Source organism: Mustela putorius, unplaced genomic scaffold (assembly GCF_011764305.1).
Source record: "Mustela putorius furo isolate JIRA1106 unplaced genomic scaffold, ASM1176430v1.1 tig00003898_pilon_pilon_pilon, whole genome shotgun sequence".
Taxonomy (NCBI): Eukaryota; Metazoa; Chordata; class Mammalia; order Carnivora; family Mustelidae; genus Mustela; species Mustela putorius.
The window spans coordinates 17,253,811-17,270,902 of record NW_025422047.1 but is presented as its reverse complement, the minus strand read 5'-3'; the positions used below and the strand labels follow the sequence as shown (position 1 = coordinate 17,270,902).

General features: G+C 38.0%; 1 protein-coding gene across 5 annotated transcripts in view; it reads left to right on the top strand.

The window, feature by feature from the left end:
* Positions 1-17,092, top strand: part of DMXL2 (Dmx like 2) — a 164,890-nt gene that overhangs the window by 87,989 nt on the left and 59,809 nt on the right. For all 5 annotated transcript variants that reach the window (XM_004755433.3, XM_004755431.3, XM_004755432.3 and 2 more), the window contains 2 exons: positions 10,710-10,799; positions 12,984-13,101. In XM_004755433.3, coding sequence (XP_004755490.1) covers positions 10,710-10,799; positions 12,984-13,101 — 208 coding nt within the window. The remainder of the gene's footprint in view (positions 1-10,709; positions 10,800-12,983; positions 13,102-17,092) is intronic.

Below are 17,092 nucleotides of genomic sequence, written 5' to 3'. Positions count from 1 at the left end.
ACCACCAAATTCTGCATTCCCTTATACTTTGTCAGCGCTTTTTTCTTTTTCTTTTTCTTTTTCAACCTGGTGGAGTGGCCCAAACGTTAGTGTTCTTATTTTCTTTAAGTAAATACCTAGTGGTGGAATTATGGGATTGGGCAGTTTTAGTGCTATATTTTAAACAATCAAAATTAATGCAGAAAAATCCTTGATGAACAAAATGCTAAAATTTAAAATAAAGACAGACCTAGCAGTGCCATGTTGAGCCACATTGAAGCCTGGGACAAAAGGAAGAATGTGTACTCTAGAAACATATGTTCCTGTAATTTTTTTTTTAAAGATTTTATTTATTTATTTGACAGAGATTACAAGTAGGCAGAGAGGCAGGCAGAGAGAGAGGAGGAAGCAGGCTCCCCGCTGAGCAGAGAACCCGATGTGGGGCTTGATCCCAGGACCCCAGGATCATGACCCGAGCCGAAGGCAGAGGCTTTAACCCACTGAGCCACCCAGGCGCCCCTCCTGTAATTTTTTAACGGTTTTTTCCCCCAGAACATTAAAGCAGTTGAAAAGTGTTGAAAATTGGAAATAAGTATATTAAAATTCACAACATTATTTTAATTTTAAATATTTTGTGCCCCAAACAGAATTTTTTATAATTTTACTTTCCTGGCTTTAACTGAAGGAAACACTTCAATAATGTGGTCAAAATTTACTTCTTTGCTAATCCAGTTTTCAGTTGAGATTTGTTGGATATAGTGAGAGAAAGTGACTTTGAAAGTATGTTTGGTGGGTGTAAATTATTAGCAAGAGGTGTGAATATATTTCCTGAACCTGAAAGTGAATTAAAAGAGAAACTGGAAATGTATGAATTACCAGATGTGATATTCTTATTGGAAAAAGCCGATAAAGCAAACAGTAAAGAGATTGTAGGCACCCGTATTAGTTTCCTACTGCTGATATGACAAATTGTCACCACTGAATTGGTGACTTTAAAACAATACATTCAAGGGGAGGAGTCAAGATGGCGGAGAAGTAGCAAGCTGAGACTGCTTCAGCTAGCCGGAGATCAGCTAGATAGCTTATCTAAAGATTGCAAACACCTGAAAATCCATTGGCAGATCGAAGAGAAGAAGAACAGCAATTCTGGAAACAGAAAAACAACCACTTTCTGAAAGGTAGGACCGGCGGAGAAGTGAATCCAAAGCGACGGGAAGATAGACCCCGGGGGGAGGGGCTGGCTCCCGGCAAGCGGCGGAGCAACCGCGCACAAAATCAGGACTTTTAAAAGTCTGTTCCGCTGAGGGACATCGCTCCAGAGGCTAAACCGGGGCGAAGCCCACGCGGGGTCAGCGTGGCCTCAGGTCCCGCAGGGTCACAGAAGGATCGGGGGTGTCTGAGTGTCGCAGAGCTTGCGGGTATTGGAACGGGAAAGCCGGCTACAGAGACAGAGCTGACAGTAAGCTCACAGCTCCGTGTTACCTTGAACCGGTCGCAGGCTCGGTGAGCTCGGAGCGCGGCCGGAGGTCGGGCAGACGGGAGTAACTGGGCGCTGTTCTCTGAGGGCGCACTGAGGAGTGGGGCCCTGGGCTCTTGGCTCCTCCGGGCCGGAGACCAGGAGGCCGCCATTTGTATTCCCGTCCTCTGGAACTCTACGGAAAGCGCTCAGGGAACAAAAGCTCCTGAAAGCAAACCCGAGCGGATTACTCACCCCGGCCCCGGGTAAGGGCGGTGCAATTCCGCCTGGGGCAAAGACACTTGAGAATCACTACAACAGGCCCCTCCCCCAGAAGATCAACAAGAAATCCAGACGAGACCAAGTTCACCTACCAAGGAGTGCGGTTTCAATACCAAGGAGAGCAGCAGAATTCCAGAGGAGGAGAAAGACAAGCACGGAACTCATGGCTTTTTTCCTGTGATTTTTTTTAGTCTTGCAGTTAATTTAATTTTTTCTTTTTCATTTTTTTTTTTTCTCACCTTCGGGTAAAATTTTTTTTTAACTGTTACCTTTTTCTTTTTTTTACTAGTTTATCTAATATATATATATATATTTTTTTTTCTTTTTTTACATTTTTCTTAGGTGTTTTCTTTTTTTAAAAAATTCTTTTCTTTTCTTTTCTTTTTTTTTCTTTTTTCTTTTCTTTTTGTTTTTTTTTTTTCTTTCTTCCTTTTTGAACCTCTTTTTATCCCCTTTCTCCCCACTCACGATTTTGGATCTCTTCTAATTTGGTTAAAGCATATTTTCCTGGGGTTGTTGCCACCCTTTTAGTATTTTACTTGCCCCTTAATTTACTCTTATCTGGACAAAATGACAAGACGTAAAAATTCAACACAAAAAAAAGAACAAGAGGCAGTACCGAAGGCTAGGGACCTAATCATTACAGACATCGGTAATATGTCAGATCTAGAGTTCAGAATGACAATTCTCAAGGTTCTAGCCGGGCTCGAAAAAGGCATGGAAGATATTAGAGAAACCCTCTCGAGAGATATAAAAGCCCTTTCTGGAGAAATAAAAGAACTAAAATCTAACCAAGTTGAAATCAAAAAAGCTATTAATGAGGTGCAATCAAAAATGGAGGCTCTAACTGCTAGGATAAATGAGGCAGAAGAAAGAATTAGTGATATAGAAGACCAAATGACAGAGAATAAAAAGAAGCTGAGCAAAAGAGGGACAAACAGCTACTGGACCACGAGGGGAGAATTCGAGAGATAAGTGACACCATAAGACGAAACAACATTAGAATAATTGGGATTCCAGAAGAAGAAGAAAGTGAGAGGGGAGCAGAAGGTATCCTGGAGAGAATTATTGGGGAGAATTTCCCCAATATGGCAAAGGGAACGAGCATCAAAATTCAGGAGGTTCAGAGAATGCCCCTCAAAATCAATAAGAATAGGCCCACACCCCGTCACTTAATAGTAAAATTTACAAGTCTCAATGACAAAGAGAAAATCCTGAAAGCAGCCCGGGAAAAGAAGTCTGTAACATACAATGGTAAAAATATTAGATTGGCAGCTGACTTATCCACAGAGACCTGGCAGGCCAGAAAGAGCTGGCATGATATTTTCAGAGCACTAAACGAGAAAAAACATGCAGCCAAGAATACTATATCCAGCTAGGCTATCATTGAAAATAGAAGGAGAGATTAAAAGCTTCCAGGACAAACAACAACTGAAAGAATTTGCAAATACCAAACCAGCTCTACAGGAAATATTGAAAGGGGTCCTCTAAGCAAAGAGAGAGCCTACAAGTGGTAGATCAGAAAGGAACAGAGACCATATACAGTAACAGTCACCTTACAGGCAATACAATGGCACTAAATTCATATCTCTCAATAGTTACCCTGAATGTGAATGGGCTAAATGCCCCTGTCAAAAGACGCAGGGTATCAGAATGGATAAAAAAAACAAAACCCATCTATATGTTGCCTCCAAGAAACACATTTTAAGCCCGAAGACACCTCCAGATTTAAAGTGAGGGGGTGGAAAAGAATTTACCATGCTAATGGACATCAGAAGAAAGCAGGAGTGGCAATCCTTATATCAGATCAATTAGATTTTAAGAAGCCAAAAGACTATAATAAGAGATGAGGAAGGACACTATATCATACTCAAAGGGTCTGTCCAACAAGAAGATTTAACAATTTTAAATATCTATGCCCCCAATATGGGAGCAGCCAACTATATAAACCAATTAATAACAAAATCAAAGAAACACATCAACAATAATACAATAATAGTAGGGGACTTTAACACTCCCCTCACTGAAATGGACAGGTCATCCAAGCAAAAGATCAGCAAGGAAATAAAGGCCTTAAATGACACACTGGACCAGATGGACATCACAGATATATTCAGAATATTTCATCCCAAAGCAACAGAATACACATTCTTCTCTAGTGCACATGGAACATTCTCCAGAATAGATCACATCCTCGGTCCTAAATCAGGACTCAACCGGTATCAAAAGATTGGGATCATTCCCTGCATATTTTCAGACCACAATGCTCTAAAGCTAGAACTCAACCACAAAAGGAAGTTTGGAAAGAACCCAAATACATGGAGACTAAACAGTATCCTTCTAAAGAATGAATGGGTCAACCGGGAAATTAAAGAAGAATTGAAAAAAATCATGGAAACAAATGATAATGAAAATACAACGGTTCAAAATCTGTGGGACACAACAAAGGCAGTCCTGAGAGGAAAATATATAGCGGTACAAGCCTTTCTCAAGAAACAAGAAAGGTCTCAGGTACACAACCTAACCCTACACCTAAAGGAGCTGGAGAAAGAACAAGAAAGAAACCCTAAGCCCAGCAGGAGAAGAGAAATCATAAAGATCAGAGCAGAAATCAATGAAATAGAAACCAAAAAAACAATAGAAACTAGGAGCTGGTTCTTTGAAAGAATTAATAAAATTGATAAACCCCTGGCCCGACTTATCAAAAAGAAAAGAGAAAGGACCCAAATAAATAAAATCATGAATGAAAGAGGAGAGATCACAACTAACACCAAAGAAATACAAACTATTATAAGAACATACTATGAGCAACTCTACGGCAATAAATTTGACAATCTGGAAGAAATGGATGCATTCCTAGAAACATATAAACTACCACAACTGAACCAGGAAGAAATAGAAAGCCTGAACAGACCCATAACCAGTAAGGAGATTGAAACAGTCATTAAAAATCTCCAAACAAACAAAAGCCCAGGGCCAGACGGCTTCCCGGGGGAATTCTACCAAACATTTAAAGAAGAACTAATTCCTATTCTCCTGAAACTGTTCCAAAAAATAGAAATGGAAGGAAAACTTCCAAACTCATTTTATGAGGCCAGCGTCACCTTGATCCCAAAACCAGACAAGGATCCCACCAAAAAAGAGAGCTATAGACCGATATCCTTGATGAACACAGATGCGAAAATACTCAACAAAATACTAGCCAATAGGATTCAACAGTACATTAAAAAAGATTATTCACCACGACCAAGTGGGATTTATTCCAGGGCTGCAAGGTTGGTTCAACATCCGCAAATCAGTCAATGTGATACAACACATCAATAAAAGAAAGAACAAGAACCATATGATACTCTCAATAGATGCTGAAAAAGCATTTGACAAAGTACAACATCCCTTCCTGATCAAAACTCTTCAAAGTGTAGGGATAGAGGGCACATACCTCAATATCATCAAAGCCATCTATGAAAAACCCACCGCAAATATCATTCTCAATGGAGAAAAACTGAAAGCTTTTCCGCTAAGGTCAGGAACACGGCAGGGATGTCCATTGTCACCACTGCTATTCAACATCGTACTAGAGGTCCTAGCCTCAGCAATCAGACAACAAAAGGAAATCAAAGGCATCCAAATCGGCAAAGAAGAAGTCAAATTATCACTCTTCGCAGATGATATGATACTATATGTGGAAAACCCAAAAGACTCCACTCCAAAACTGCTAGAACTTATACAGGAATTCAGTAAAGTGTCAGGATATAAAATCAATGCACAGAAATCAGTTGCATTTCTCTACACCAACAGCAAGACAGAAGAAAGAGATATTAAGGAGTCAATCCCATTTACAATTGCATCCAAAACCATAAGATACCTAGGAATAAACCTAACCAAAGAGGCACAGAATCTATACTCAGAAAACTATAAAGTACTCATGAAAGAAATTGAGGAAGACACAAAGAAATGGAAAAATGTTCCATGCTCCTGGATTGGAAGAATAAATATTGTGAAAATGTCTATGCTACCTAAAGCAATCTACACATTTAATGCAATTCCTATCAAAGTACCATCCATCTTTTCAAAGAAATGGAACAAATAATTCTAAAATTTATATGGAACCAGAAAAGACCTCGAATAGCCAAAGGGATATTGAAAAAGAAAGCCAACGTTGGTGGCATCACAATTCCGGACTTCAAGCTCTATTACAAAGCTGTCATCATCAAGACAGCATGGTACTGGCACAAAAACAGACACATAGATCAATGGAACAGAATAGAGAGCCCAGAAATAGACCCTCAAATCTATGGTCAACTAATCTTCGACAAAGCAGGAAAGAATGTCCAATGGAAAAAAAAGACAGCCTTTTCAATAAATGGTGCTGGGAAAATTGGACAGCCACATGCAGAAAAATGAAATTGGACCATTTCCTTACACCACACACAAAAAATAGACTCAAAATAGATGAAGGACCTCAATGTACGAAAGGAATCCATCAAAATCCTTGAGGAGAACACGGGCAGCAACCTCTTCGACCTCTGCCGCAGCAACATCTTCCTAGGAACAACGCAAAAGGCAAGGGAAGCAAGGGAAAAAATGAACTACTGGGATTTCATCAAGATCAAAAGCTTTTGCACAGCAAAGGAAACAGTTAACAAAATCAAAAGACAACTGACAGAATGGGAGAAGATATTTGCAAACGACATATCAGATAAAGGACTAGTGTCCAGAATCTATAAAGAACTTAGCAAACTCAACACCCAAAGAACAAATAATCCAATCAAGAAATGGGCAGAAGACATGAACAGACATTTCTGCAAAGAAGACATCCAGATGGCCAACAGACACATGAAAAAGTGCTCCATATCACTCGGCATCAGGGAAATACAAATCAAAAACCACAATGAGATATCACCTCACACCAGTCAGAATGGCTAAAATCAACAAGTCAGGAAATGACAGATGCTGGCGAGGATGCGGAGAAAGGGGGAACCCTCCTACACTGTTGGTGGGAATGCAAGCTGGTGCAGCCACTCTGGAAAACAGCATGGAGGTTCCTCAAAATGTTGAAAATAGAACTGCCCTATGACCCAGCAATTGCAGTATTGGGTATTTACCCTAAAGATACAAATGTAGTGATCCAAAGGGACACATGCACCCGAATGTTTATAGCAGCAATGTCCACAATAGCCAAACTATGGAAAGAACCTAGATGTCCATCAACAGATGAATGGATCAAGAAGATGTGGTATATATACACAATGGAATACTATGCAGCCATCAAAAGAAATGAAATCTTGCCATTTGCAACAACATGGATGGAAACTAGAGCGTATCATGCTTAGCGAAATAAGTCAAGCAGAGAAAGACAACTATCATATGATCTCCCTGATATGAGGAAGTGGTGATGCAAACATGGAGGCTTAAGTGGGTAGAAGAAGAATAAATGAAACACAAGATGGGATTGGGAGGGAGACAAACCATAAGTGACTCTTAATCTCACAAAACAAAACTGAGGGTTGCTGGGGGGAGGGGGTTTGGGAGAAGGGGGTGGGATTATGGACATTGGGGAGGGTATGTGATTTGGTGAGTGCTGTGAAGTGTGTAAACCTGGTGATTCACAGACCTGTACCCCTGGGGATAAAAATATATGTTTATAAAAAATAAAAAATTTAAAAAAACAACAACAACAACAACAAAAAAAAACAATACATTCATTATCTTACTGTTTTGGAGGTCAGGTATTCTAAAACCAAAGTGTTGACAGGGCCATATTCCCTCTGGAGACTCTTAGTGGGGATTCCATTTTCTGGCTTCTAGAGACCCCTGCATCTTTTGGTTCATGACTCCTTCCTCCTTTTTAAGTTAGTAGCAGAGGATTTTCAGATCTCTTTCTCTGAATCTGATAATACTTTCTCCCTCTTATAAGGACCATTACGATTACAGTGGGCCCTGCTACCTAATCCAACATAATTTTCCATATCCAGTTGTTTGATTTAATCACACCCACAATATCTCATTTGTTATGTAAAGTAACATATTCACAGGTCCTGGGAATTAGGATGAAGACATTTTTGGGGTCTTATTCTGGCTACCAAGCATATTAATTTCACATTCAAAATGGAGGTATGAAAAATTAACTAAAGTGCTTTAGATTTTGAATTTTTAGCTGGGGGGATAATCTTATTTACAAAATGCAGCCACTCACTTGGCTCTTAAATATTTTGACAGTTTAAGTCTTACGAAATTTCATCTGAAATAGTTTTAAGTGTCATGCAAGATCCATAATTTGTAATATAAAAGCAATGTTGTGTTTGGATCTTCTCAAACTGATTCACAGATTTTGTTCAGTGCAGTCTTATGCAAATTCGGAAGTGGACTGCAGAACTTTAAAAAAAAAAAAAGCAGTCCCAGTGTTGCAGAAAAAATTTCAATAAGCTGAAGTTAATTAAAAAATATTTGTGGAGCACCTGGGTGGCTCAATTGGTTAAACAGCTGACTCTTTTTTTTTTTTTTTAACTTTTTTTTTTTTTTTTTAAAGATTTTATTTATTTATTTGACAGAGAGAAATCACAAGTGGGCAGAGAGGCAGAGAGAGAGGGGAGGAAGCAGGCTCCCTGCTGAGCAGAGAGAGCCCGATGCGGGACTCGATCCCAGGACCCCGAGATCATGACCTGAGCCGAAGGCAGCGGCTTAACCCACTGAGCCACCCAGGCGCCCCAAACAGCTGACTCTTGATTTTGGCTCAGGTCATGATTTCAGGGTCGAGCCCTGCATCCATCCTGGGCGTGGAACCTGCTTAAGATTCTCTCTCTCCTTCTCCCTCTGCCCTTTTCCCTCCTCCCTTTCTAAAAAATAACAAATTAATTAAAGAACTTATTTGAGATTGTTACTCGGTCAAGAAATTGTCAAACAAGGAAGTTGTCTATATTGAAAACAAGCAAAAGTAGATTTAAAAAATATTGATGTTTGCTTTCATTAGATCCAGTTATGAATTTTTTTGCATTAAATCTGATTTTAAGAAATATTGCCTTGGGAGTCTGGGTGGTTCAATTGCTTAAATGATTTCAACTCAGATCAGGATTTCATGGGTCATGAGATCAAGCCCTGTCTGGTGCTGTGTGCTCAGCTGAGAGTCTGCTTGAGGTTCTCCCTTTCCCTCTCCCTCTGCCCCTCCCCCACCTGTGTATGTATGCACTCTCTCTCTCAAATAAATCTTTTTTAAAAATGATTTTATTTGAGAATGAGAGAGACAGAGAGTGAGCATAAGCAGGGGAGACAGGTAGAGGGGAAAGGGAGAACAGACTCCCCACTGAGAAGGGAGCCAGATGTGGGGCTCAATCCCAGGACCATGACCTGAGCCGAAGGCAGATGCTTAACCGACTGAGCCACCCACCCAATAAATAAAGTAAATAAATCTTTAAATAAATAAACCTAATAAATCTTTTTTAAAAATACTGCATTAAGGTATTATTTATCTTGATTATTGAGTTTTTGGTACCCCCCCTTAAATTTTGCTCCCAAGGTGAGTGCTTTTTTCCTTTTACCCTAATTCTGGCCCTGTCTTCTGCTGTAAAATGGGTTCCTTTGTTAGATGTAAAGTTAAGTAGGATCCTGTAGTGTTGAGTAAGGCATTTGGTAAGGCCTTAGTCAGTGCTAGCAGCAGACTTGTGGGCAGGGAAGGCAAATCCTTACCTGGAATGGGTATCCCTGCCAGGGGGCTGCAACCTTGGTTGCATGTCAGAAGTACCTGAGGAGTTTGTAAAATGCCTGTGATCACACTGTACTCAAGACCAATAAATCAGTCTCTGCGATCGGACCTAAGCAGCCATCACTGTTAAAGCTCCTCAGGTGATTCAGTGTGCAGCCAAGGCTGAGAACAACGTATCCACGTCAGTACTTACTAAACTTCAGTATGTACGCGAACCATCTAGAGATGGTGTTACCGATGTATGAGCTCGGCCTGAGAGTTGCATTTCTAAAAAGCTTCCTGGTGTTGCTATTGTTGCTGGTTCATTGACCACACTGGAGTAGCAAGGACTCCTGGTGTGTTAGAGGTATTCTGGTGTTTTAACCTCACCCCTGTAGGCCACAGTTGCATGCAGATTGAAGTTAACAAATCCAGGAGAGACTACCTCCAGGTGTCTGAGCTGACTCTTTAAATCCTGAATTTTGTTTGAATGTACTCCTAACAATAAATTCAGCCATACCCAGCCATATATTTTGTCCTCCTTGGTCTAATAACCCATCCATGTCTCTGGCATCTTGCTGATACAAATTGGAAAGATGCTACAACCCCAGGGTATGTGCTCTTTTCCCAGAGGTAGTCTTGTATTTATAACCCTAGGCTAATGTGGAACCGGACCCCCTCCGCGGCCTGCAGGTGGTAAGGAGTAATAGTGGTGGTGTAGAGGAGACTGGGCATCTCCTTGTGAAGTAACTGCTTCAAGTGAAATTACTGAAAGGTTTTTATGCAAGGGAAGCCTGACTGGAAGGAGGGAGAAGGGACTGCTTTTTTCAGCACAAAGGTTTGAAGTTTGGGTGTCCAAAGTTAAACTTCCCATGTTAGTTCAAACATCCCCATCTCAAGATACAGAGTCCCACTTCCTGTCAACCATCGCTTGTCCCTTCTCACTGGCAGGGTCATACTTCTACATGGCATTGCAGATCTGCAAACCATACATGTGGGCATGGGGCCACAGCCTCAGCCAGATCTGTCGTGGTGCTTTAGGACTGCAAAATGAAGACATGTTAAAAGAATCAGATGCCTTGAAGTTCTACACTATTTAGCTAGACATTATAGAGTTTTCTACCTGTTTAGTTAGTCTTAAACATGAGAATAAAAGTGAGTACAGAAATTTTAAGTAATTCTTTAAATGAATGAATCACCATTGCCAATCATTGAATATTAAGAGGGGCCTTGAATGTCTGAGATGCTGTATCACACTGACAATAGATTCTTAAATTGTTGATGATTCAACATCTTCTGTTTTTTTATTTACAGAAACTTATTGGAGAAGTGTTTAATATTGTGAGCCAACAGTCTACTGCTCGACCTGGCTGCATTATTGAACTCGATGCAATAACCAACCAAGTAAAAACATGCTTGTGAATTGGGGGTATTAATATACTTTATCCCAGAGTGCTTTATGTGCATATATTTCATGATCAGAATAATTGTATTCCCAGTTTGAGAACTGTAAATACAGCCAGCTTCTCTTGATTTGAGAATTGTAAATACAGCCAGCTTCTCTTGATTTCCACAGTGAAAATCTAATGATTTAGGGATTATTCTCCAGCTAAATTGTATCTGTAGCCTTATTTCCTGTTTAAAGGACATTCGATTCAGTCAGGAAAACTGTGAAGGAAAATACATTACAGCTACGTAGGGGGCTTGAGTTGTGGTTTCTTTTTTTATACTATTTCTCATTTCAACTCAGACGATAGTTCAGCTTTAGACTGGTTGCCTTGTTAGGCTGAATATTAGATGTTTTTACAATATCCATAAAAAGTAAGATCAAAGTATACATTTACTTTCTAATCCTAGGTCTTTTGTATAGTCATTGTTCTTCCTTGGCAACTACCCAGGAAAGAGGGAGAACTCTTCTCCCTACAGTGAGTTTATAAATCTCTTTCTAGACCTCAAGATACTTGTTTCTTCAGGATCATGTTGATGGACTAAGGGATAGCACTAATATATTCATTCCAAATAGGAAAAAAGATTGTTTTGGTGAGGAAGTTACCAATATTTTCAAACAAGGAAATGAAGAAATTGAGCAAACCATATTTAAAAACAAATATAGTTGTATTATTTTTTTTCCATGGTGCCTGGTACTTTCTGTTGAGGAAAATGTAATAATTTCCACCAATGTAGAGAAATGTCAGCTCTTGGCAACAGAAATATGGCTGCCAGATTCACGTTACTAATGCCTCCAAGGAAATCCCTAACCTGTGATTTCCTTATTCTCCTCCGTAGGGATATGGCAGAAGAGTGGACTGTCTTCATTCCCATAAAGGTCTTCATTTTTAATGGCTGGGTGTTAAACTCTTCTCCGACTTTAGCTCCTTCTCTTCACCATGGGATATTAACAGAGGCCACTCTTACTTAGTGTCATGCTTTTCACTTCATAGCTGTTCAAGATTCCCCCTCCCCCCACCCCCCAGTAGTGGCTATCTTTAACATAAGGGCTGGTGAACTGTAAGCACCGATAAATGGCTAAAACTCATTCTAGGTTTTTGCCCAATGTGCTGTATGGTTTCAATATCCATGAATACCTCACCCTTCCCTTCTCATTTATTTTTTCCTTTAGGGAGGTGACCTTTTTCTCTACATGGGAAGAGATTTTTGGTTTCTATGTGGAGAGACATAAAAATACCATATAACTTTCATATATATTCTGTGGGTCAACCTAATATTATAGATCTTTCATTTCTGTAGTTTGTAAGGAGGTTGACCTCCTTTATTCCATAAGATTTAGCCCACCCATTCATGCCTCCCTTCCTTGAAATCTGTGAGGCAGCTTCTAATTGTCTTAACACACTTCCACCCAAAGATTTTGTCTGGATTTAGTTTTTTCTTGAATTTCCATTCCCTTTGTGATTATAAGTAGCCATTTGTATTGTTTTTACTTTTTTTCTCTGTGTTAAAAAAACACACTCACCTAGCATATCAGTAGCAGCTGACGATGATGGCTCCTCCATCCGTTTAGAAATCCTTGTTACTTACATGTGAATACATTAATCTAGAGGTGTGTTACCCTCTGGCTGTCATAGGGCCCCTCACAATTCCCACTAGATAGACTGGGAATACTTTGAGGATATTTCTGGTTTTCCTATTTTTGGTTCCCAAGTGGAATTAGAAAAACTAAGGGAATCCTATACTAGTTGCCTTATTACATAGTCAGCATAGCCTTCTCCAGCAAGTCATGAGACCTAATATTTTTGAGCTCAAAGTGATGTAGATCACTTATGGTGTGTTTTTGTGTGTGTGTGTGTGTGTGTGTGTGTGTGTGTGTGTGTGTGTTTTGAGAAGCAGGTATGTTGATTTGTTTTTATTAGAGCTCTTCAATTCTGTTATTGACTGGCTATAGCATCTCTGAAAGCAGTTTTCTCTGCCCAGGTGATTTATTTTTTCTGTTGCTTTTTCCTTTCTAATTTGTCAGTTGATAAAGAAGAGAGATTGTTAGATTTATTTCTTCTACATTTGTGTTCTTGCGGAGGTGGTGGGTGGAAGACAGGGAATTTCAAAGACGAAACTTCATTTTTTTCCTATTTGTAGTGTGGCTCAAATACACAGTTGCTTCATGTGTTTCAAGAAGACTTCATTATAGGATACAAACCACATAAGGAAGATATGGAGAAAAAGGAAACAGAAATTTTTTTTCAGCCATCACAAGGTACTTTTTAAAAAGTAGTCTTGAGTTTGACACTATAATCTTAAAAACAAACTCCAAATTGTTATTGAATATGGATCTTTATATCAAAAGTCATCACTCATAATTTTTAGCACAAAACAACAGTTCTGTAAAAATTGCTTGTTTGTATGTGAAGAAAGCATGTGGGTGAATATTACATCCAGTTTCACCAATGACAAAGACTGTTGTCAAGAAAATATTACTTATGAATCCTAGTTTGTTTTAAAAAATAATTTTCTTAAAGATTTTATTTATTTATTTGACAGAGAGAGATAACAAGTAGGCAGAGAGGCAGGCAGAAAGAGAGAGAGGGAAGCAGGCTCCCTGCTGAGCAGAGAGCCCGATTCAGGACTCGATTCCAGGACCCTGAGACCATGACCCGAGCTGAAGGCAGAGGCTTTAATCCCCTGAGCCACCCAGGCGCCCCTAAAAAAATAATTTTAATTGTTCAGTTCTGCAATTAAATTACTTTGATTGGTAGTAAATTCTCTGTGGTATTTCAAGCAAACCAATTAATCTAAGTGTAAGTTTTTAGAAGTCCTCAGTACACTGCTAAAGACCATTGATGAGTATACAATATAAGACATTGTTTTGTATGGTATATCAGGAACCTCAGGTACACTGAATTAAAGGTACCATCTCACAGTATTCCCCTGTGACATGTAGTTTTTTCGTGCAAAATAAAGTAGTTCTTCATAAGAGCTTTCAAGATAGACCCCATGTGATGTTTAGCTTAAACTTCATTATTTAGTTTAAAATGTTCCTTTTAAAAGTTCTAACTTTGTAATTATAAGACAGTCCTATTCATTTGAATTTAGTCAACCTAGAACAAATGTTGAACAAATGTCAACATAGAACAAATAGAATATTTTCTATTTGAAAGAAGGAAAGACATCTTCTATATTAAGAATTCATTTTATATGATAAACATGTTTTTAGTTTACAGAAGGTTTCCAGATATTTTATCTAATTTGATTATAGATCAAAAGTATCTAAATAGACATAATTAATTTTATTGATGTAGCTTGTATTATATACTATTATATATAATAGTATATTATATTATTATATATTTTATATTATATTATATTTTTGTCATTTATTGTATTGTATTGTCATTTATGAACAATATTTCTACCAAATTTTGTAGGTAATTGCCTTTTCATAAGAATGAATTCTTCTCTGACATTTCTTCACCAGTCACTAGTAATTTTTTCCTTTCCTGCATCTTCTAATATTAATACTTTTCTTCTTGATAAGTTATTCAGTTGTCACATGGTTTTATTTTACTATCAGAGTATAAAAGTACTGCTTTATATATTTAAAATATGTTTTTCCATAATATTTTACTTTTATTTGGGTAGAACTTTTCTATTTGCTAGGTACTGTTTATCATTCTACTTATAACAAGAATACCTACTAGAAACAATGCTTGTAAAAATATATAATTCTATATATATATATAGAATACTGTATATATAGTACTATGATATTTTTACTGTATTATACTATAGTATAATACTATAATATGTACTATACTAAAAATACTATAATATTTTTAATTGAAAGACTTACATTTAAAAATACTCTTTTATATCCTTCTTTTGAAATTTCTTTATGTAATCGCAAAATTAGACCAAAATTAGACCAAAAAAGATTTCCTAATGCCTTTCTTGGTTTTTCTTTAGATTTTGTGCAGTTTCTTTGACATTCTTCTTGAGTTTATAGTTACTTTCTTAAAGGACTTGATAGGTAAATGTTCTTTCTTCCTTGCTCCTGCCTTATTTTGTACTTTCTGAGTTTTAATTAAAAACTAATTTCTCTTTTAATTTTTTTAAATTTAAAAAATCTTCTTCATTTTTTTTTAAAAGATTTTATTTATTTATTTGACAGAGAGAGATCACAAGCAGACAGAGAGGCAGGCAGAGAGGGAGAGAGAAGGAAGCAGGCTCCCTGCTGAGCAGAGAGCCCAATATGGGACTCGATCCCAGGACCCCGAGATCATGACCTGAGCAGCTTAACCCACTGAGCCACCCAGGCACCCCAGCTTTTTTATTTTAAATAGGCTCCATGACCAGCATGGGGCTTGAACTCATGACACTGAAGTCAAGAATCTCATGGTCTACCAGACACCCTTCTAATTTCTCTTTTAATTAAGAAAAATGCTAATTACAAACAAAAGTAGAGTGTATAGTTTAAAGATTTTAAGATTTGGGGGTGCCTGGGTGGCTCAGTCACTAAGTGTCTGCTTCAGCTCAGGTCATGATCCCAGGATCCTGGGATCAAGCCCTGCATCAGGTTCTCTGCTTGGTGGGAAGCCTGCTTCTCCCTCTCCCACTCCCCCTGCCTATGTTCCCTCTCTTACTGTGTGTCTCTGTCAAATAAGTAAATAAAATCTTTAAAGATTTTAAGATTTTGTTTTACTTGCTTTATCCCATTTTCATTTTCCCTGAAAATTTTTTTTTAAAGATTTATTTATTTATTTGAGAGAGAGAGATCACTAGGTGGGGAGGAGCAGAGGGAGAGAGAAAATCCTGAAAGTACTCCCTGCTAAGCGTGGAACCTGATGCAGGGCTTGATTCTATGACCCCAACACTGTAGCCTGAGCCAAAATCAAGAGTCAGCTGCTTAACTGACTGAGCCACTAGGTGCCTCTTCCTGAAATATTATCAAACAAACGCAGCCATCATGTTGTTTCACTCCTGTGTACTTCCACATGCATTTCTAAATATGACTTTCTTAAATGAGTATATTATCACATTGATCAATAACAAAATTCCTCAGAATTGTATAATAGAACATATTTACTTTATTCAGTTGTCTCAAAATGTCAAAAGTTATTTGATTTTCAGTTGTTTGGATTTGTTTCCAAAGTTTATACATCGTATTTTATTGTTTAGAAGTATCTTTTAATTTGAAGTGACTACCCATTTATACTCTCATTATGCCGCTTATTTTAGAGAAAGCTATTTTATAATAATTTGCCTAACTAGTTACTTCTGGTGTCATTCACCCTTTCTTCTAACAGCAGATTACCTATGTAGATTTAATTAGATCCAGGTTCAATTTCCTAGGTGATGCTATGTCCTTCATAGAAGGACATAAGAAAGAACATCACTTAGGATGCCTTGTTTTTAGTGATGCTAAGACCCAGAAGATTCAGGTGGTGGTTCCAGTGTAATGTTTGCTGCAATCTACCACATGAAGCAATCATGGTTTCTTCAATTAATGTTGGTTTTGGACCCATTATTTCATTAAAGATTGCAAAATTATGATTTCCTAACTTTATCAGTTCTCATTTACTTATTAGCTGGAAAGTATTTGTAAAGAAGAGTTTTCCCTTATCAACTAGAGCTACTTGTTTACTTAGAAATAAAGAGTTATTTTTAGGAAAGGGAGGGTAAGTGTTTAGTTTCTTCCATTTAATTACCAATTTCAGAAGAGGGTGTTTGTGCCCAAGTTATCACCAGGGATTACTGATGAATTTATTATTGTTGTTGCTTAACTTTCTTTTTCTTTTGACTACCATTATGAATCCATTAAAAAAAACTTTTTATTGAAGAATAGGATAGATATAGAGAGGTACTCATCACTTATGGGTTTTTATGTACTTAGGATATTTCAGTCAGTTTCAGTCGTTGTTCTTTATAGTGCTCATGTTGTCCTTTGTGAGACTAGTGAGGACCCTTTCAAGTTGGTTCTGAGTCCTTCTGACGCAGCCTTATTATTATTATTACTATTTTGCTTTCTTTTAGCACTGTAAGTTCTCCTAGGCTCATGTTGTGTAGATATCCTTTGCAAGAATGGAGTTATCATTCCAGACTATTCTTTTTAATGGGGTATGGTATTCAGAAACCACAATGAGAGCTCTAGCAGTGATCCTTTCCAATGAGTTGTTATTATGGGTTTTCATTTTTTTTTAAATTTTTTATTTTTTATAAACATATATTTTTATCCCCAGGGGTACAGGTCT